This window comes from Colossoma macropomum, unplaced genomic scaffold, assembly GCF_904425465.1.
Source record: "Colossoma macropomum unplaced genomic scaffold, Colossoma_macropomum, whole genome shotgun sequence".
NCBI classification, from domain to species: Eukaryota; Metazoa; Chordata; class Actinopteri; order Characiformes; family Serrasalmidae; genus Colossoma; species Colossoma macropomum.
Window position 1 is genome coordinate 62,925,711 of NW_023494792.1, and position 22,939 is coordinate 62,948,649.

The following is a 22,939-nucleotide window of genomic DNA, read 5'->3' on the forward strand; positions in this document are numbered from 1 at the left end:
TCGTGATAAGATGGAATGGAAAGGCGACTCTACAGATTCAGGAAGTGTCTGAACTGGATTTCTGAGCTGGATCATCACAAAGACACACAAACATCGACACTTGATGTGCCAGAGATTTTGTGGAACCCAGGGTGTTAAAAAGACGCTGACTGTAATTAAAAGCAGAGTCATTAGATGATCACGGATCAATGCCTATAATAGTCAAAGGCAAATTGCCGTCTGACACACAGCTTTTCCAAAACAGTGAGATGGGGATTATAACAGTTCCATTAGTGGAGACAGAACAAGGACCTCATTGTTGCGTGTCTATTGACTCTTCATTTGCCTGTTGTGTGACATTAGTTTAGCGGCTAATTGGATGCTTGTTAAATGCTTTGTCTCTCAGCTTTAATCCACATCTCAGAGAAGGCTCGAGCGGCTGTCTGCCGCCGACGGGAATCCAGCGCAACAAAAGGAAGAAAAGCAGTAAAAGGAGGTCCTCCTGCAACCTGGAGGTCCCTCCGTTTCTCTGAGTGTAGACGAGCCTCGCGGGTCAGTCGTTTGCTCCAGTATCTGCATGCACGCCGCCGCTTTGGTAAATGTCACCCGTGCACGCGTCCAAGCCGAGGCTGTTTGTATTACACGATGCGGTAAACACGCGAGCCGAGCCGGGAGGGCACTGAAGTGCATGTCGTCTAAAGTGCACGCCTGGCGCTCGTGAATTTTAAAGAGGTCTTTAAACAGTCCGAACAGCTGGATATCGGTGTCTGAGCAGTAACACCGAACCCAGCATCATAGCGGAGGGGGCGTATTAACCTTTAGAAGACACCGTGATCGCCTATCGGCATCAAATACACGCTGCAATTACTTCCAGGAAACAAGCAGAGGATTCTGTCAAAAAACAGATTCTGAACTTCAGATCCAAACCACATTAGTGCTTGTAAATAGAGGAGATTGTTGCTGTTGGACCAAAACGTTGTATCTCCCAAAAGGAGAAGGAAAAAACCTTCTTAACTTTAATGGAAGTTAATGGAGAAATTATTGGTAACTCTTTCTATTCTTTCCATTTTCATAAGCCATTAATAAGCCATTTCTAACTCTTTGTAACTTGGTAACAATATTTAGTGAGCACATTTATAAACTCTTCATAGGCTCTAATAACACAAGTGTCACTATTCTCTATAATACCTTTTAAGTGGACAATGACCCGTGCTTAATTATAAAGAACCTATAACACAAATCGACACTCATGTTCAAAATCCCATCACTGAGTGCTTCAAGTAAAATTTTTCTAATAGTTAAAAACAATAAAAGGTGCTTTAGAAGTATATATATTTCAGTGTTTTTATGTTCATGTTATAGCTGTTTAAAAGGCTTTATAATGAACAACTATGCTTATGTTACAACATGTTTTTTAAGTAATCACAGAATTAAAAGAGTTGTTACCAAGTTACACCACGTTACAAACATATTAATTCCATTATTTGTTCCATTCATCATCGAATTTGGACACAGTGTAAAGAGAAGCTGCCGATTTCAATTTATTTCAAAAAATACATAACAGGGGCTCCCGAGTGGCGCAACCGTCTAAGCGTTGTCCCTCATCAGGAGATCGCGAGTTCGATCCCTGGTGATGCTACAGCCGTCCGTAGCCGGGAGTCCGAGAGAGCACAATTGGCCTCGCTCTCTCTGGGTGGGTAGGATGGCCCCTCCTTCTCCCCCCATCACTCAGCGCGATGCTAGTCAGCGCAGGCGTCTGTTAGCTGACGTAACAGATCTGGCGGTTGGCGCTTTCCTCCGAGCGCGTTCAGCCGTCCAGTGACGTTGCGTGAGCGGCAGCTCGAAAAGAAAGCGGTGGCGCTTCACAGGTCTCGGAGGAAGCCTGTGTTAGCCTTCACCCTCCTAGCGTTGATAGCATCGTGTGACTGGGGGAGTCCTAACTAGCGGGTGGAATTGGAGACGACTAAATTGGGGAGAAAATCGGGGTAAAAATAAAAATAAATAAATAAATAACAGTGTTACTGTCGTGTGTATAGTCTAGTTTTGTGCAAACACAACAGTGAAAGTGTAGACTAGAGTCCTGCTGATATAGAATTAACAATGAACAGAAACCCTTGTGTAATTATACAATCACGCAGGTGAGCAATTAAAATTTAAATTTACATAGTAAAGCAAAACAACAGTGATAGAAAATGTTTGCACAAATTTATGCACAACAACATCTCACAATAATAATAAGTCAAATCACAATAAAATGAATGTAATTGTGGTATAAATTAAAGTTTAGTGTTGACACTTTCAGGATAATTTCTCCACTTGTTTCTATCAGCCAGAAGTGCAGTCATTCTAACATTTTCAACCAAATTTCCATCAGCAGCATCTGTCAATTAATATGAGCAATAAATCTGATGAATTTCACTGAAAGTACAGAAAACCCGTTGAAACTAAACACATTTAACAGAGTGAGCAGAAGAGAATTTAATCTAATCAGCCAAATGACTCAATCTGGACATTTCAACAAGACCACGACTCCAAACACAGAAAGAATGACTCGAGACTGCTTTAAACACCCTTAAAAAGATTTTGTCAAGGGTTCTTTAGTAAATACACTGGTTTTATACAGAACCGTGAACACTCTGCATGCTTAAACCGTTCTTTGAAAGGTGAAATCCCTCTTCAGATTGATGGAGATTGTGTTTATATGGTTCTGTATAGCACCACATCTATATATAATCATATATTCAACACATTCTTCAGCAATCTGAAGAACCATTTTCAGGTAAAAGAAAGACAATTGTTCTACACACTACCAGGAACACTCAAAGAACCATTTGCATGCTTAGATGGTTCTCTGCATGGTGAAATGGTTCTTCAGGCTGATGGAGAATGTGCTGTATAGCACCAAAAGGGCTCTTCTCTTGTTACAAGCTTGACATTGTAACAACAGCAGAACCATTTGACCATGCAAAGAACCATCTAAGCCTGAAATCGTTCTGTATAGCACCAAAATGTGTTCTTTTATTGCTTCAAGCTTGACATTGTAACAATAGCAGAACACTTTTTGGTGCTATATAGAACTCTATTCAAAAAACAACTACATAGAACCATACACTATGCATTCTCCATCAACCTGAGGAACGATTTTTACTTAAAAGTAAAGAAAGACAATTGTTCTATATAGGATCTTGAAAGATCAAAGAACACTTTGCATGCTTAAATGGTTCTCTGCATGGTGAAATGGTTCTTCAGACTGATGGAGAATGTGTTGTATAGCACCAAAAGGGCTCTTCTATTGTTTCAAGCTTGACATCATAACAGTAGAAGATCCCTTTTGGTGCTATATGGAACCATTTTCAAAACAGTTCTATATAGAACCATACAAAACACAAATCTGAAGAACCAATTCATCATGCAAAGAACCATTTAAGCATGAAATGTTTCTGTATGGCATCAAAAACAGCTTTTCTTTTGTTTCAAGCTTGACATGGTAACAGTAGAGGAACCCTTTTTTGGTGCTATATAGAACCATTTTCAAAACACATCTATATATGACCACATATTCAACACATTCTCCATCAATCTGAGGAACCTTTTTAAGGTAAAAGTAAAGAAAAACAATTGTTTTATATAGAACCATAAATACTCAAAGACCTATTTGCATGCTTAAATGCTTCTTCAGACTGACGGAGAACGTGTTGTATATGGTTCTATATCGCACCAAAAAGGGCTCTTCTCTTTTTACAAGCTTGACATCGTAACGATAGCAGAACCATTTTACCATGCAAAGAACCATTTAAGCATAAAATGTTTCTGTATAGCACCAAAAAGGGTTCTTCTATTGTTTCAAACTTGACATCGTAATAGTAGAACCGTTTTGGTGCTGTGTGGAACCAAAATACAAAATAGTTCTATACAGAACCGTACACAACGTAATCTGAAGAACCGTTTCACCATGCAAAGAACAATTCAGGCATGAAAATGGTTTTATAGGACTCACAGTTCTAAATAGAACCACTGCCTTTACTAAAGAACCGTTAAAGAACCATCTTTTTAGGAGGGCATCATGTCTGCTGGTGGGTGTGTTTAGTATTCAGAGCAGGGCTGAAGTGACTGGGCTGTTTAAAATGCTGGGTGGGCTGATGTTCTGTTCCCCTGAGATGTTGTCTCTCTCGCTGTTAAGTGGCCAAAAGGAGGCTCCCTTTCAGGGGCACAACCCCCCCATCATCACCAACATGCCCCCGACACACACACACACACACACACACACACACACACACACACACACACACACGTCATCCTCTCCACACAATGTCAACATCAGCAGAGCTGATACAAACAGCTGAACAGTCAGGCTCACAATGGCACAGCGGCGCATTCAGACGCTCAGAAAAGGACGACAACAGCAGCAACAACAACAGCGAGCACCTCCAGAACCCTGCTGTCAACGTACCGCGCAGAACGCTGCCCTCAGCACATTCAGAAACAAGACGAGATACACGGGACGAGATAGACGCCAGATCACTGTCAGAACATTCATCAACACGCTTGATTTTGCTGAGGCGAGGAGGCCCATCCACTCACTGTACTGCAAAATATTACATCTCAGCAAATAAAACATCTTCAACGTAGTTAATATATGTAATATTTCTCATTATGAGGCTGTTGTAAGAATATTATAAGATTATTCCACCTGTTTCTATACATTTTTACTTGTTTTCAGTAACTGTATGTAGTGAAAGTGGCAGATCGTTTGACTTGTTTTGAGAAATAATGTAGATAATTTCACTTATTTCGAGAAATAATGATTAAAACTAATTAAAATATCAAGAAATAAGTGACAGATCTCATTTTAAACGGTATTATTTATTGAAAATATTTATTATTATATTATTATTTCTTAAAATAAGCAAAATTGTGTTCTGCAAATCAAATGGCACTTTAACTGGATAAAATTACTTAAAATAAGTAAAAATGTGCAGAAATAAGTCAAATAATCTTATAATATTCTCACAACAGTCTCATAATGAGAAATATTAGATATATTAACTACACTGAAGATGTTTTTTTACTGTTGTATTTTTATTTTTTGCAGTGTATATGTACACATTTCTCCTCATTCTCAATGCTGTCTAATTCTATGGCCATTATTTCTTGAACATAGAAATAAGTTCTCTTCATTATTTCTGAAAAAAAGTAAAATGATCTGTCAATAGATTCTTTCATACGATGAAATTATAATTAAGATTTAATTGGGAAATATTAAATATATTCCATACATTTAAAATATTTTCACTTGCTGAGATATTTTTGCAGTGAAACACATTAAACTTTTTATTCAAAACACCAAAACCTCTGCAACAACAGGTTTTTGCAGGATATGACGTCATTATTTAAAGCATTTTTATTGCTAAATGTCAGTTTGATGGAAACTCACAAGTTTTCTTTTCGCCATTTTCCTTTGTTCGTGTGAAATTTGCAGACAGTGGATAGAAACATAGCTAATATATGATCTCCATTTTGTCGGGTGTTTTTGTTTCATATTTCGGTTCTGTATGCTGGTGTTTACACTGTGTCAACAACTTTTCACGAACAGGACAGAAGAAATGATCTAAAATTACTTAATCTACTTAAAAATCTTGTTACATTTGAAGTTCCCCTTCTCAGGTAAAGCTACTTTTTTTGGAGATATGACTATGTATTTTGACATGTAAACATTTTTGATGTATCATAAAAAAATCATAGATTTTTATCTTGTTTGCACCACAAATTTTCTTTCACACAAGCAAACACATGAAGAGGAGTATAGCACTGTGCTTCTTTTACACGGAGATAGGAAACACGGTAGCTCATAGAAAGCTCCGGTTCCACATTCTGATCCATTTTACTGACCAACATGGACATGCAGGCTCACCAGATACTCTGGAGGCAGATTTACACAATCTAAAGGGGTCAAAGACAAAGTCTCTGATTAAAGGAGAAATTTGTAAAATTTTTAGTTTAAAACATTCCAAAATTAACCAAAATTAACAGAAAGTGAAGAAATAAGAGTTTTGACGTTGTGACGTTGTGTCAAAGACAACTTCGTACCACCTTCATACCAGCTAGCCCCAGCCTGTCCTGTCCTGTAAAACCACTCTGTACCTGTCAAGAGGCGATAGTGAGTCACTGTAGCGTTGAGTTTGCAGTCAGTTCAACATGATAGGATGAAGAAGTAGCTCCGCCCTGAGGGTGTATTCTAATCTCTTGTCAATCAAGCTGAAGGCCCCGCCCCCAACTGGACCATTTAAGGACAGGAAGCCGATGAAAGGAACAGTAAACACAATGATGGCTGAAGCTCTAGGAGGGCGACCATAATCACCACCTCCTGCACCGCTCCGGCAAGAAACCACGGTCAGCAGCAGAGAGAGATAATAGAACCAAAACAAGAGCTGGAGTTCTGGAGCTCTCAGCCAGGAAAGGGACGAAGCTTAATGCTAAACTCGCAACATTTCTTCTAGACTGGTAAGTAAACAGGGGGCGGAGTGAAGAGGGAGGAGCGACTGTGTGGGGGATGAACTCAACAGGTACATTTTGCTCCTTTAAAGGCTGAAGAGCATTAAAAGGCTGAAGAGCACTGAAAGGCTAAATGGTCTTCCACAGAAGCACAACACATGAGCCATGCACCACTCACCGATCTCTCTGGATATCTGAATGAAGGCCTCCACTCCACTTTCGCCGTAGTTGCCCTCGGACGCCAGCGTGGATACGTAGTTCCAGCCCATGGCCGTGACTATGTCCAGCATGGCCTGGGCCTGGTAGGAGTCCGGAGGCACCACGCGTGAGAAGAAGTCGTAGCGGGTGTTGTCGCTCAGCTCCGGAGCCGTGGATGCATAGCTGATCTGAGGGATCTGTGGACGAGAGAGAGAGAGAGAGGGCTGGTAAATCTGGGGCGTCCCAGCAGGGAAGTGAGAAGGTGTTTTAAGCCGGTGGTGCTGAAACTTTAAACAGCAAATACGTGACGTGAGCAACGACAGTTCTGACTGAGCTGTTAGTCGATTATTAACGGATTATTAGGATGCATGTAAACATGGCTACTGTACACTTAAACTGATCATCTGTCTGTCTGTCCATCTATCTGTCTATCTATCTATCTATCTGTCTATCTATCTATCTGTCTATCTGTCTATCTATCTATCTGTCTATCTGTCTGTCTATCTATCTATCTATCTATCTATCTGTCTATCTATTCATCTGTCTGTCTGTCTGTTTATCTGTCTATCTGTCTGTGAGTCTGTCTGTTTGTCTGTCTGTCTGTCTGCCTATCTATCTATCTATCTATCCATCTATCTATCTATCTATCTATCTGTCTGTCTGTCTGTCTGTCTATCTATTCATCTGTCTGTCTGTCTGTTTATCTGTCTATCTGTCTGTGAGTCTGTCTGTCTGTCTGTATCTATCTATCTATCTGTCTATCTGTCTGTCTCTGTCTGTCTGTCTAAAAAGTGGAATAAGACACCTTCATAAGATCAAATTACTTAAAATAAGTTAAAATGTCTAGAAATAAGTTAAATATTCTACAGGGCTACATTTAAGATATTTTCCCTTACTGAGATCAATTTTTGCAGTGTTTAAATGGTTTTCCTCTTGTCTTTATTACATTCTGTCTAAAAAAAGTAATCCAAATGTAACAATAAGTAATCGGCTTACATTATTTTAATATAGTAATCCTTCAGATTAGGTTACACATAGCAGGTAATCAGTAATCTGTACTATGATCCTTTGTTAAAGTGACCCTCCCAGCTCACAGATGAACTAGAACGAGAGTGAAGGAACAGTTTGATCATGTCACAGATGGTCAAGGTGATTACAGCCGTACAATGGGACTCAGAAACAGTCAGGCTGGGCGAGTTGGAGGGCGGACGCACCTGCCACCGAAAAGTCTGGATAATGGAGTTGGGGACATTTGTGTGATGGATTGATTTCTCTAAGGGGAGTGGCCAGGCCTGCCACTCAGGGGCTCCGGGGTGAGCATTACTATTCTAATAGAGGACAGATTTCTCATGCCTGGCACGGCAGACGTCCGTAACTCCAGACAGCTCTGAACACCGGCTCCACCGTTTACCCCGTCTACACACACCAATCAGACATAACATTCTGACCACCTCCTTGTTTCTACGCTCATTGTCCATTTTATCAGCTCCACTTACTATATAGGTGCACTTTGTAGTTCTACAGTTACAGACTGTAGTCCATCTGTTTCTCTGATACTTTGTTAGCCCCCTTTTACCCTGTTCTTCAGTGGTCAGGACCCCCATGGACCCTCACAGAGCAGGTACTATTTGGGTGGTGGATCATTCTCAGCACTGCAGTAACACTGATGTGGTGGTGGTGTGTTAGTGTGTGTTGTGCTGGTACAAGTGGATCAGACACAGCAGTGCTGCTGGAGTTTTTAAACACTGTGTCCATTCACTGTCCACTCTATTAGACACTCCTACCTTGTCAGTCCACCTTGTAGATGTAAAGTCAGAGACGATAGCTCATCTGCTGCTGCACAGTTTGTGTTGGTCATCCTCTAGTCCTTCATCAGTGGTCACAGGACGCTGCCCACAGGACACTGTTGTGCTGGATATTTTTGGTTGGTGGACTATTCTCAGTCCAGCAGTGACACTGAGGTGTTTAAAAACTCCAGCAGCACTGCTGTGTCTGATCCACTCAGACCAGCACAACACACACTAACACACCACCACCACATCAGTGTTACTGCAGTGCTGAGAATGATCCACCACCCAAATAGTACCTGCTCTGTGAGGGTCCATGGGGGTCCTGACCACTGAAGAACAGGGTAACAAAGTATCAGAGAAACAGATGGACTACAGTCTGTAACTGTAGAACTACAAAGTGCACCTATATAGTAAGTGGAGCTGATAAAATGGACAATGAGTGTAGAGACAATCAGGTGGTCATAATGTTATGGCTGATCGGTGTAAAACAACAGTGCATCTCCTGCCGGGCTGTTCACACCTGCCTGAGCCAGATTCAGGAGTGATGATGTCAAGCGCGAGTCTGACATTGAAAAACGCTTTTCATTTAAACTGCTCCCTTGAGTGAGTTGTGAAATTGAAAACGAAGCATTTGACAGACTAATGGAGAAAATACAGATAAGGCCTTAGTTGGCCCCTCTCTGTACGCTCTTAAGCCTCAGACTCAACTCTGGGTTTTTTACTGACTTCCAAACTGAATAAAGCAGTGAATAAACAAATAAAACTTCTTCCCTCTTTTAATAAGAGTGCAGGTGAGCTCATTTCGCCAGCTCGGTGTACCATGACGCAAACTTTCATAAACTTTACTTCCCAGGCAGGGATGAATAAAGTATATTAAGGGCATAAAGAATGAAATAAGAAAGAAAACAAGAGGTCAAGAGCTAAAATCACATTTCTTTTCACTGCATAATGCATACAGAGATAAAGGTGACTCCTCGTGTATATGAGGTCAGACTTACACAGCAAAAAATGATCTTAGCAAGTGAAAACACCTTAAACGCAGATAATATTACTAATATTTCCCATTATGAGACTGCTGTGAGAATAGTATAGTACTGTTTAACCTATTTCGAGACATCTCTGCTTGTTTAAAGTAATTTTAACTAGTAATTTTAATCATTTTAAGCATCATTTCTTGAAACTAACTAAAAGTATCTTCATTATTTCTCAAAATAAGTAAAATAGCAATGCAATAAGACTACACTAGATAAAATAACTTAAAACAAGTTAAATGTCTAGAAGCTGGTGGAATAATTTTAACTCATAAAGAGAAATATTAGATATATTGACTACATTTAAGATACTTTCACTGCTAAGACCTTTTTTGCACTGTGAATTTGTGAAATTGACCTATTAAAAGTGGGTCAGTAAGCTTACACTGCAAAAACCGGTATCTTGTCAAGTGAAATGATCTTAAATCTAGTCAATACATATTATTTCCCATTTTAATATAAGATATAATATATTATATATCTAATATTTCCCATTTTGAGATGGTTGTACACTTATTATAAGATTTTCTAGCTTATTTCTAAACACTTTTCACTGGTTTCAAGTAATTTCATTAAATGGTCTCACTATACAGGCTGATCATTTTGCTGGTTTCGAGCTCATTTCTAACAAGCAAAATTATCTTATGAATATAGTGAGATAATTTTACTTAATTAAATTATTTAAAACAAGTCAAAATGTCTAGAAATAAAGAAAATAATCTTAAATTAAGCTCACAACAATCTCAACAGGAGAAATATTAGATTTATTGACTATATTTAAGATAATTTTCCTTGACGAGATACTATTTTTGTAGTGAACAATGTGGCAAAGTTTAATGTAAAAATAGGGTAAAAATATTAGAGAATCATAAAATCTGTGGCTTAAAATACAGACAGACAGATCAAGACAGACTTATTTGGTTCAGGTGGAACTGGGGAGGGCCAAGCTATGGAACAACTGGGGGTCCCCAAAGACCAGACTGAAAAACGCTGCTATATGGAACCCACAGTTTATTCAGAGCCTAAATAATTAAACAGCATTATTGCAGGATTATGTTAAAGGATTGATTACAACATCAACACTTTCAATTTGGCTCCCCAAAATCAATCAGCAGGGCAGATCTGATCAACATTAACACTGTCACCTGTTCTAAAAGGTACCATTCCCACCCTGAGAGGCGGATGAGCTTCTGAAAATTAGACGTCTAATTTAATATCCACAGGTCAGAGTGGCCTAATAGGATCTCCCTACACCTCCCTAATCACAACACACTCTTACCAGCATGACAGCTGTCCGAATTAAAGGAGCATCTAGCCACGTTAATGAAAGAGAACAGCCTCCAATGCTCATTTAGCAAATTACAATATGCAATATTACGGTAGCTGACAAAACCCTATTCATAGTACAATTAAAAACATGTTGCAAACACAGAAAACACTTTCATCAACATGACAACACCTGAACTGCATTTCACAAACACACTGCAAATATAGAAAACACAGGCAACTTCAGAAACATTACCATGCCTTACTAAGTTGTGGCCACTTTATTTACTTAATTATCTTATTCCCATGCTTTACAAAGTCATGGCCATGCATTATTATTAATTATGTAGTATGTCACCAGCAGGCCTCCATATGAGATCATTTTACTTAACAAAATTACTTAAAACTTATATATAATCTTAAATTAATCTTACAATAATCTCAACAGGAGAAATATTGGACATGTCGACTAGATTTAAGATAATTTCACTTGATAAGACACCATTTTTTTTGGAGTGCAGGTTAAAATATATTTGGGGCTCACCAGGCCAGGTGAGACCCCTGCTCTTGAGGCAGAATGCAATCAAATTGTCACAGCAATGCACTACCACAGTGGTAGAGAAGTCGGCGAGGACTGAGAGAGAACGCAAACAGTGCACAAGAACAAGCAGCACAAAAGTGGAACTAAAGACAGAATGAATCAGAGATGAAGGACAGAAACAAAGAAGAAAACCGTTTATCTTTGAGCCTAAAGAGCTTCAGAGATTCTAGATAAGCCAGATCTCCAACAGGCATCTCCACCGCTTTAAACTTCACAAGTCTGAATACATTAATCACAGGCCTGAAATCACTTCAGTGTTAATGGATGATTAAATGCTAAACGTTAATTGGGGAAACGAACCATTTAGACAACATTTAAATGGGCTAAAGTTATTAAACGGTACATTGATGTCAGTGACAGTATGTTTGCCGTGATGCTCATATTGTTAGCGGATCAGACGAAGTTCACTGAACACTCAGGAACATCTACAGGGATTCTGTGGTTCACCCTTAGCATCAGGACGAGCTCTGGGTCTAGGACGCTTCAATTCTGTCTGTGGGAAAAGCCTCGAAAACACTCACAACAATGGAAAATTCTGGGAAAAAAGATTTTTAAAATTTAAAGGGGAACTCTCAATTAGCTGGTTAAGATGTGAACAGAGTGGTTCAGAGTGGTTCAGAGTGGTTTGCTGTGAAACGCTCCGTTCTAGATAAACCGAGTCAGAACTGTTCACAGTGGTGGTGATAGGAACCAGACGTCCCCCTCTAAAAGCTCCCTCACAGAAAGTTCCTACATGAAATGGTTATGAATTCACTGCCTGATGACTGAGACACTGTTTTATGATAGTTTAGAGAACTTAAACTCCATTCATGGTGGAGGGATACATGCAGGGCGCTGTGAGGCAAAATAGTCCCCAAAGAAAACTTATTATTTTCCACTATTTTCCATCATCAACATTCCATATAAACTCAGAAGACTCGTGTAGGTTCACTGGTGGTTCTGGACAGTAAATAAAATGTCTATATTTGTGTTGTAGACATGGCGACCCCTGGTTCTCACACACTCAAGCATGAGGAATTTTTTTCCAATCAGAGCTCATCTGTGATACATGAAGAGAAAGCAGGCCAATCAGAGGACGTCTCAGGGCATCAAGTCAAAGTCAAGGTCAGGTTTATTGTCATTTGTTCTTATCAGAGATTGCTGAGAAACAAAATGTAGTTTCTGCAGATCACGGTGCTACACGTATATGTATATGAGCTCCCGGGACAAACAATTATCCACCTTGCATGTTTAAGGTAGTCACTAAATTTTTGTCCAGGGAGCTTGTGAATAAAAATCACTTCCAGGCGAGAATTGTTTCTAGAAGTCAATGCAGGTTTTTCACAACCCATTTCTGAAAGAATTCTCCGCACTCCATGATTTTTATTTACAAGCCGTGAAACGCACTGGCGGTCCCTGTCCATCAGTTTCATCTTTCTGCCACAATTCTGATGAGAATGTCCTGTAGGCTGGGATTTCTGCCACTGCTGGTCGACCCGTATGACTGTACACTTCAATACACCTGCAGATTCAGCTACTTTGGCGGCCAAATACAATCACTCCTTTTTTCCGATCATTAACATCTGCTTTGTGGCTCATTTTCCACACATTGAACAAGACATTCACTGCACTGTACCACCTTTTCTCAATCTATGAATCCTGTCACACACCGCAGGTATTTATAGCCCAGTCATCCTCATATATACAGTGCAAAAAACGATAGCTTAGCAAAACTAGAAATGATCTGCCACTTTTACTACATACAATTACTTAAAACAAGTAAAAATGTATAGAAACAGGAGGAATAATATTATAATATTCTTACATCAGTGTCATAATGAGAAATATTAGATACATTAACTACATTTAAGATGATTTCACTTGCTGAGATTTCATTTTTTGTAGTGCAAAGTTGCAAAGTTAAAGTCCTGCAGTGCACAGCTGCAGTTCTCTAGTAGATCACAACATATTAATGAGCAGTTATCATAACTTGTTTGGTTGAGCTTTTAAACAGTAAGTACAGACGAGACAAATCTCCCTCGCCCTCTCTCTCTCTCTCTCTCTCCCTCCCTCTCTCTCTCTCTCTCTCTCTCTAAACACTTACTGTGCTGATTAATGTGTGAACACAGTGATTACTCCACACTGTGTGTGTGTGTGTGTGTATTATCTCGTCCCATATGAAGGCTGAGAGATCAAAGGAAGCGCGTTGGCTCTCTATTCTATAAAAGCTCTATAAAGGTTTGGCCTCCTCTCTGAAGCTCCCTATATCTGTTTTAATTGCAGATAGACAACATCATTGTTCTTCAGCTCGCGCTGCTCAGCAGAGCTGTGAAAAACAGCCTCTTGTTTTTCGGTGTCACGCACTCCCTTCCTCTTCTGCATTCGCATCACCACGGGCAACACAGCCGCGAGGAAGAGGAGGACGTAATTAGAGGGTTAAACTCCAGGCGGTTTAATCAACTCTGGGTAGCATCCACCCTTCAACAGCCCCGTGGCGATTAATCATCCCTGACTGACCTCTCGCATTCTATTACAGCCGAGCTGCAGAGTCTCACAGGATGCATAGAACTTCATATAAAAGTATAACGAGTGTACTGAAGCTACACGCTCGGTGCACGTAGAGCCCATATGTCAAACACGATGCCCGCGGGTCACATCAGGCCTGCACAGTGTTTTCATTTTTTAATTATCGTTCTGTAATGTCTTCTGGGCTTCTCAAACACTAGAGGGCGCTCCCGAGTCCTAAATGAATGGGTTGATATGGAGCAATTTGAGCAAAGTCACAGTTTATAAATGCTTAAACATTTTTAAACTCGAGTTATAGGAGTTTAAAACAGCGCCTCATGTACGTTCATGATGTCAGTGAGCGCCAACAGCCAATGAGCTGCTCCTCAGTAGCAGTAATGCCAACCAATTAGCACTTAGTAGCAGTAACGCCAACCAATCAGCGCTCAGTAGCAGTAATGTTAGCATCCTGCTGCCAAAACTCCATTTGCTGTAGAAAATAGGATAACTCGCTGACAGGTTAGCAGTGCTGACTGTTTAGCATTACTGCTACTGAGTGCTGATTGGTTAGCATTACTGCTACTGAGTGCTGATTGGTTAGCATTACTGCTACTGAGCCCTGATTGGTTAGCATTACTGCTACTGAGTGCTGAATGGTTAGCATTACTGCTTCTGAGTGCTGATTGGTTAGCATTACTGCTACTGAGAGCTGATTGGCTTGCATTATTTACAAACTATGATTTTGCACAAAAGCTCAATTTGTTCTGGACTCTTTAGCGCCCTCTAGCATCTGACAAACCCAGAAAACATTACTGAGTGGCAGTTCTACTCCCTACACGTTCTCTGATATTTTGTGATCTAGGACCACATATGAAAGTGATTCAGATCTGTTTTGAATAAAAATCTAATCTGTGGCCCACACAGGTCAGAAAACATCAGATCTGTGTCACATTAAGGCAAAAAATCAGATTTGTTCCACTTCGGTCTGGTAATGTGAACACAGGCAGTGACTCACCACTGGGGCTCTGTGTTTGTATTGCATAATCGTTCGAGCTGAACTACAAGCTGCACATGAAGCAAACTGCAGTCTTTAGCACACGAACAACGCTAACTCCTGATTTAAGAGACCTGGTGAGACTGTTACGCAGGCCTTTATATAATATGATTAGAGGGCAGGGGCTCAAGACGGAAAAGGGCAACTTCAACATAGATTTTACTTAATTTACAGCATATTTCCTAGCACAGCTTCTTTGACAAGGTTAGCTAACCACACTCAGGACCATAGAACTGCTAGGTAGCATAACTTAATGACGTAGCTATTCACTGATTGGTGGTGCAGTGAACCATCACCAAATAAATGAAAGCAGTACAATTTTCAGTCCGTCATGTCAAAACACAAATCTGATAAATGCTAAATGTTAAATGGTGCTGCTACCCAGATATCGAGCACATATTGGCTGGCTGGATTGATAAGGTTGGCACCCCGCTGACTTTATCCCACTGCTGATCCACCCTTGGACCACCCATTTCATTGTCCTGCATACAAAGTCTAACTAGTTTTAATCTCCTCAAAGACTTAGACGTCTCAGAGACTTTTATTTTGGAAAATAAAATAAGACAAATATTACAAATAAATAGTATTCAATTTCATCATTAAGAGGACCGAGTCTCCATGATGGTGAGCTGTAACTCTGACTGTGCTCTGATGGAGCTCGTCTCATCACCGTTACTGCAGATACAGCCCTGCAGGTGGATAAACACCAACAACACAGACCAGAATGAGCATGAAAAACATGAAAAGACATGTGGACACTTTAGATGCGCCTCCAGAAATGCGACGAGGAGACGGGCTATATTGGTAGAGTGGATCCAGCAGTGGCAACCAAAGCTGGCAAAATTCTTAAACAGTAGTAATCGTAACATTAATAGTAAATCAGCTTCTTATTCACCAGCTTCACGTTCCACCTTAAATTTTGCTGCAGTTACACTTAGGTGCCTTAAATGTAGAACGAATCACGAAAGTGTAAGGGCCCCAGCCTGCGCCGCCAGTCGTCAGCAGAGGGCGATGGCAGCGTTGTGCTATAAGTTCAGGGAACTCCAATTACCAGAAGCCCTTGGGCTAATTAGGCCCAGCCTGGCACACCTGCACATGCGGTGGCAAACAGCAGCCCTTTGTCACACCTTTGTAGAGGGGTGACCTGTACGGTACACAGCTCAGGTGGGTATTTAAACAAAAAGAAAGTAGGGCTGGAAAAACAAAAGAGAGAAACTGCCCCAAAACTACTTAAAAACCAAAAGCGGCCTTGAGCAAGAAACGGCTCCAAACCATACAAAAGGTGTTTGCTCCACAACGAACAAACAGGTGAAACATAACGCTGACCTTCCTCTCAGAATCACAGAGGAAGTATTTTTTGTTTTCTGTTATCTTTTATTTTACTTTTCTATCTCAGTTTGTTTGAGCTGCTTTCAGCGTCCCCTTTGTTTGTCTTTTTCCTGCCTTTTTTATTTCCCATTTGTTGAGGTGTTTTTCCCATTTTCGCCTGTGCTTCCTGGTGGCACAGTGGTAACTCCTTGGACCGCCAATCAGTACATCAGCGGTTTGAGCCTTGAACCTCAACTCCAACGTGCCCAGTCACCAAATTCACACTCCATCCCCTGAATGAATTCATTTAAAACCCTTTCTCAGGGGTTTTCCTCCATGCACTTGGGTCCACCTCCCTGCCGTCCCGTAACAGAAGGTTGGCGAATATGAAACCAACACCAGGTTATCTCAATAAATGATTATTTTACCTCAGTAAAAGCTCCTTAATCCACAAACCCCTCAAACTTTCTCTTGGAGGTGTTTAATGAGCGGCTAATGAGCAGCAGAGCAGAGCAGCTGTTGATCGCGTCTCACTGTCTGATCTAACACCGCGTCCCAAACCACACACTTCTGTACTTCACCTACTACACTAATGAGTGCACTTCTAATGGGATGTGCACTATTTAAACACACTATTTAGTGAGCTAGTATACGGTTTGGGACGGGGCGCTAGTTACACAGTGGGAAATCTCAGTCGTTTAGATTTCAGCTTTCATTTCTTATCACTACAGCAACAAATCAAATAAAATCAAATCAATACACTCAAATACATCAGTTAATATGCTTTAAAATGAGATTTAAAAAGGTTTAGAAAAATGTGTTTTACTGTTTTTGAGAGAAAAAAATGACAAGGCCTAATATAAAATGATTTTGTTGAAATTATTGTTAAAATTATCTACAAAACAAATTTAGAGTGGATAACAAAACAAATGAAGGAAAAGAGAGTAAATTGGACTTTGAGTGGAAAATGAGTGGCCAATACTGTGATTAACCACCAGTGGCCTGCCAGCTTTACCATCTTGCTATCTGATTCTGCTACAAGAGAGTAGCTGGTTAGCATCAGCTTAGCATAAGCTGTCACAAGTTTAGATGATATTGACTCCAATCTGAGGAAGCGAATTTGAGGGGCTGATGTTTTGAGGACAAAAATACAAAATTAAACCTTTTCTGTGGTGTTTGGGGCTGAAGCCTCCTAGCTAGGCTAACACTGGCTTTCTCCTCTCTCCTAGTTAGCTCAGCTAGTGCGCTACAGATATAAACACACTGCAAAAAATTAAACCCCAGCGAGTGAAAACCTCACAACTTTAAGAAAAATCTTAAATATAGTTAATATATCTAATATTTCTCAGTATGAGGCTGTTGTACAAGTATTTTAAGGTTATTTAACTTATTTCTAGACATTTCTGTTTGTTGTTTTAATCATTTTAATGTAGTGAAAGTGTCATTATTACATTGGCAGATTGTTTTACTTGCATTATTTCTTGAAATAAGCAAAATCACCTTCATTATTTTTCAAAACAAGAAATGATCTGCCACTTTCACTAAATACAATTACTCAAAACAAGTAAAAATGTGAAGAAACAGGTGGAATAATCGTATAATATTCTTACAACAGCCTCATAATGAGAGATATTAGATATATTAATCACATTCAAGATGTTTTCACTTGCTAAGTCATCATTTTTTGCAGTGTAAAGAACGGCCATATAAAACACTATCATTATACACGCAGGCCAAGAGCCACTATGTCAGGAAAAGCAATTTTAATGCTCATAAAACCTGAAATTAAAGAATAGCTCTAGGAAAACTGGTCTTAGATCACCAGGCAGAGGGATAACAGGACCAGACAGGATAAACAGTTGAGCTGCTTTTTAATAAAGCAGAAGCAACATTCACTGCCGAACAGACAAAAACCTGACTTTAATATTTAATGCAGAAAACACAAAGTGAGCACCTCTATTTAAAAAATAATAAAAAAATAAATCCTCCATTCGTCTCAGCTCGGCTCTGATCCTCAACATTACCTCATCTCTTATCCCGGCCTCACACCAAACGACTTTTCAAGCAATTTCACTGTCGCAGACAAATTTCCAGTGTCGGAATAAAATCACGAGAGTCGTCCTAGAGTTGCGTCATGCTCGCGGGAACTCGACTGTTTAGTGTGAGGCGGTCAGGACGGCTGTTTTGGGTCAGTGTTTTTCTCGTCTTGACGCTGCGACAGAATCAACCGTGTTTAATATTATCGTAAGTTTTAAGTCTTGGCTTATGCGAATGGTGAGAGTGAGTGGGCAAGAGAGAGAGAGAGAGAGAGAGAGAGAAAGCATGTGTGAGAGCCTGAAATCTCTGTAAAAAAAAAAGACAAATCTGTTTTTATTAACTTAAAATGTAAACTGGTTTAATATTTCAGGCTCACTGAGTTTAACGGTGAAGTAAAGAAATGTGCAGACGACTTTAAGAGCAGCTTTATTGAAGAATCATCTTTTTTTTTCTATTTTTTTTTTGCTTTCTGTTACAGTGGGTTCTTGGTTTAGTTCACCCAGTCAGCAGTGCTGAATCTCTGCATGTTGTGTTGATGTGTAAATCTTCATATCAAATTCAAAAAGTAGCTGCACATTTTACAGGTTAATTAAAGATTCTGGGTGATGATCTGTAACGGTTCTACAGTGAACTGAGCTCCAGATCTTTACACGCCCAGCCAGCGCATCTTCCCATCTGTACCACTACAGAGTGGAAGGAAAAGTGTTTATCTGCTGGGAAATCATCTCAAAAATCTAGTTGCAGTCTCATAAATAGTCACCCTGCAAGATTCCTAGTCTTTGCAAAATCACAGTTTGTGACTAAAAACTGTGACACTGTCTTTAGATGTGAGAGGGGGTCAGACTTTAGTCTTTCAAAAGTCTTTACAAAATCTGTTCAAAGTCTTCTAGTGTACGGTTGGCATTACTTTACAGCACGGCAGAGAATGCAAAACAAAGCAGCGCTGACTCTCGCTGATCTGCAGAACACGACTGCACGGGAGATTAAGGATGATCCAGAACGAGCCCCCCTCCCACCTCAGGGCTCGCAGTCCAAATTGAGGGTGACGGCAGTTCAGAGAGCGAGAAAACAAACGTCAAACTTGATTGGAATCAACTTCAGTGGAGAATTTGACCATTTTGGGGCAGAGAAGAATGTTGATCTGGGACCACTAGCAGCTCTTCTGCTGATGTGAGCATTTTAAGAACAGACACAGATTCAAACCAAAGCAGAGTCGGCTGTATCTGATCGGTTCACTGTATAAAACGATACCTCGGCAACTGAAAGCATCTTAAATGTAGATAATATATCTAATGTTTCCTATTATGAGACTGTTGTAAGAATATTATAAGATTATTTCACCTGTTTCTACATTTTTACTTGTTTTAAGTTTTGTATGCAGTGAAAGTGGCAGATTACTTCTTGTTTCAAGAAATGATAAAGATAATTTTGTTTATGTCAAGAAAAAATGCTTTAAACAAGTAAAAATGTACATATTACCCCTTGGCTACATTATTCATAGCCATGGCCTTAATGTACACTGCTATGATGATGATATTCAGTTATATCTCAGCACACAACAAAATCAAACCACTTTGGGAGCCACAACATTTAGTGTCCATTTTACCATCTTGGCTGTAAATCTGTCCCAGTATGTGCTGATGTACTAGAATAGACTAAAATCTATAATATAAATGAAAACACAGACTTTGCTCTGCTTTAAGCTTCAGCTCAGCTATAGCTGCTTTTCTCGTATCTCCAGCAGGAATGGTAGAACAGTTTCTTGTAAAGTGTCTCTCAATATTCAAATTTTTACGAGGCTGAAATCGCTTCTCATTCGCCAGCTTCTTGTTCAAATTTTCCCGTTCCACCTTAAATGGTGCCTGAGACATCAGACTGTAACTGCAGCACCATTTAAGGTGGAACAGGACAATTCAAACTAGAAGCTGGCGAATGAGATTAAATGTATCAGGAAACCAGCTGGAGTGATTTTAAACACAAAGTCCATTCATCTCCAAATTATTGATGTTCATCTTAAATCTCTCTCTTCGCCGTTTCGTTAGCTACTAGCTAGGTGAGACTGTTGTCTGTGTTGCTATGGTGACCAGCGGTCTGCACTGATCTTCAGGGTTAAAGGGTGAATTAGCAGTTCTACATTAACTCCAGAGTTTAAGACCATTTATTGTTAAACTGTGTTGAACGATCAGCAGAGCTTTATTTTACTGTAAAGGAGGATTATTTTATTTTTACCTACTAATCTGATTCAGCTGTGGAGCCACAACAGGGCAGTAAAAGAGACACATGCAGCTCTGGAGCTGTGTGTTGCTGACCCCTGCACTAACTGACTGTATTTCCTATATAAGGCTTTGGATGCACGATAACTCTTTCATGCTAAACACAGATTAAACTGTGTAAAAAAGTTTTACTGGTCGGCCCAAAATCTTTACTATCTAAATCACCCAAGTTTTCTGACAGTATTGATGGTGAGCTTGTTAAATCTGCACCTGTTGTCAGAAATCTTGGTGGTTTGACCCACATAATTTTGATCTACATATCAAGTCCCTCACTAAGACTGCATTCTTTTACTTATGTAACACTGCTCATCTTCACCGGTTCCTGACTAATGATGCACAACTTTGCTGTCATTATGTCTCGTATTGATTACTGTAACTCTCTCTTTGTTGGCCTCCCTGTAAAGTCTGTAAAGTTTTGCCCATTTTAGAGCTACATGGCCCTCCGAACTGAGGCTTTTCAGACACTCCAAACTGAGTGATATGAGGAAAAAGAAAAATTGGAAGATGGCTGAACAAGAGACCAAAGAAACCCACAAATGTGAGAATTCTCTCTGTTAAAAGTTATGATAACCATCGTATTATCTTAGTTTAATTACGCTTCAGTGTCTTATGGTCCTTTTCTTCATAACAAGCATAAAAATCCCTAGTAGTATGTTGATGTCTCGGGAACTAGGACTGTTTTGCCTCTGCATGAATCCCTTCACCAAGAATGGAGTTTAAGTTCTCTAAACTATCATAAAACAGTGTCTCAGTCATCAGGCAGTGAATTCATAACCATTTCATGTAGGAACTTTCTGTGAGGGAGCTTTTAGAGGTGGACGTCTGGTTCCTATCACCACCACTGTGAACAGTTCTGACTCGGTAAGTTTATCTAGAACAGAGCGTTTCACACCAAACCGCTCTGAAACTCTCTGTTTACATCTTAACCAGCCAATTATGCAGATATTCTGAATGATTTCACTTTAAGATTTGACTCCGAGGTGGGGGATGGTGAGGTTTGGCTGAGCTTTATCTACAATAACGCCAGTTTTGGACTCAGCACGTTGCTGTGAATGTGAAACAAGGAGCTGCTGAGTGATCCGTCACTGATAACATCACGGAGGCGTCAGGCTGTGAAATCCACCTTCACCGGTACTGACTCATCTTCTCTCGTTGGTTGAATTAAACGACTTTCTTATCATCCCGGAGCAATGAGAGGGATCAGGCGTGGGCGTAATGTGACATGTGCCAGAGGACGCGCCGGATTTCCAACAATGGTTGCCGCGGCTGGTTTGTGATTGAACAAAAGGAGCCGCTCTTTCTGCGAGTGACTGCTGACACCAAGAGTATCCGAGCGTTCCGTGCTCTGACGTGCCGCAGCTTCCAACGTTCCGACAAGGATTTGTCTTTGTGCTTGTATAAAACAATGGAACCACGTAATCGCTTGGCACCGTCTGCCGTACGGTTATAAATAATTTATCTGCTCTGCAAAAAAGGATGTATTAGCACAGGGGATCCAGAGTCCAGCCCCAGGGCCAAATATGGACCACTGACAGATTTAAATTGGCCTGTGGTTTCTGTGTGTTATAAGTGGCCCGCCAGCCAGTACGCTGCAGTTCTTCCTTTCACCAGATGGGGGCAGATGCGCTGCACTGCAGTAATGAAGTTAGCTAAAGTTTAAGAGCCTTTCTTCTCTGACTATGCTGCAAAAAATAATACCTTGGCAAGTAAATTTATCTTGAATCTAGTTGATATATCTTATTTTTCTAATTTCGAGACCTTGGCTTGATCATTTAAACCCTATATTTCATTGAAAATAGTACAAAGACAACATATCAAATGTGGAAACTGAGAAATTTTATTTTTTTGAAAAATATTTGCCCATTTTGAATTTGATGCCAACAACACATTCACAACACGTTGTGTAATACTAAAAAGCACCTGGTGGTTGACTGACAACAGGTCAATAACGTTATTGGGTATAAAGAACATCTCAGAGAGGCGGAGTCTTTCAGGAGTAAAGATGAGGAGGGTTCACCACTCTGTGAAAGACTGCATGATCAAATAGTGCAACAATTCAAGAATAACGTTTCTCAACATAAAATAATAAAGAACTTTTACTTTTCATCATCTACGGTACATAATATCATTAAAAGACTCAGAGAATCTGGAGAAATCTCTGTATGTAAGGGACAAGACCAAAAACCAGTATTTAATGCTGAATGATATATACATGTTTTGGCAACATATGCTGCCATCCAGACGACGTCTTTTTCAGGGAAGGCCTTGATTATTTCAGCAAGACAATGTCAAACCACATTCTGCATGTATTACAGCAGCACTGCTCCATTTTTAAAGAGTCTGGGTGCTAAACTGACCTGCCTGCAGTCCAGACCTGTCACCACTGACAGCATTTGGCGCATTATGAAATAAAAAATATGACAAAG

At 40.0% G+C, this 22,939-nt stretch overlaps 1 protein-coding gene across 2 annotated transcripts in view; it reads right to left on the minus strand.

The window, feature by feature from the left end:
• The window catches only part of grm8a (glutamate receptor, metabotropic 8a), a 385,960-nt gene that overhangs the window by 233,700 nt on the left and 129,321 nt on the right, over positions 1–22,939 (minus strand). For both annotated transcript variants that reach the window (XM_036577775.1, XM_036577776.1), the window contains exon 2: positions 6,650–6,866. In XM_036577775.1, the coding sequence (XP_036433668.1) occupies positions 6,650–6,866 (217 nt within the window). The remainder of the gene's footprint in view (positions 1–6,649; positions 6,867–22,939) is intronic.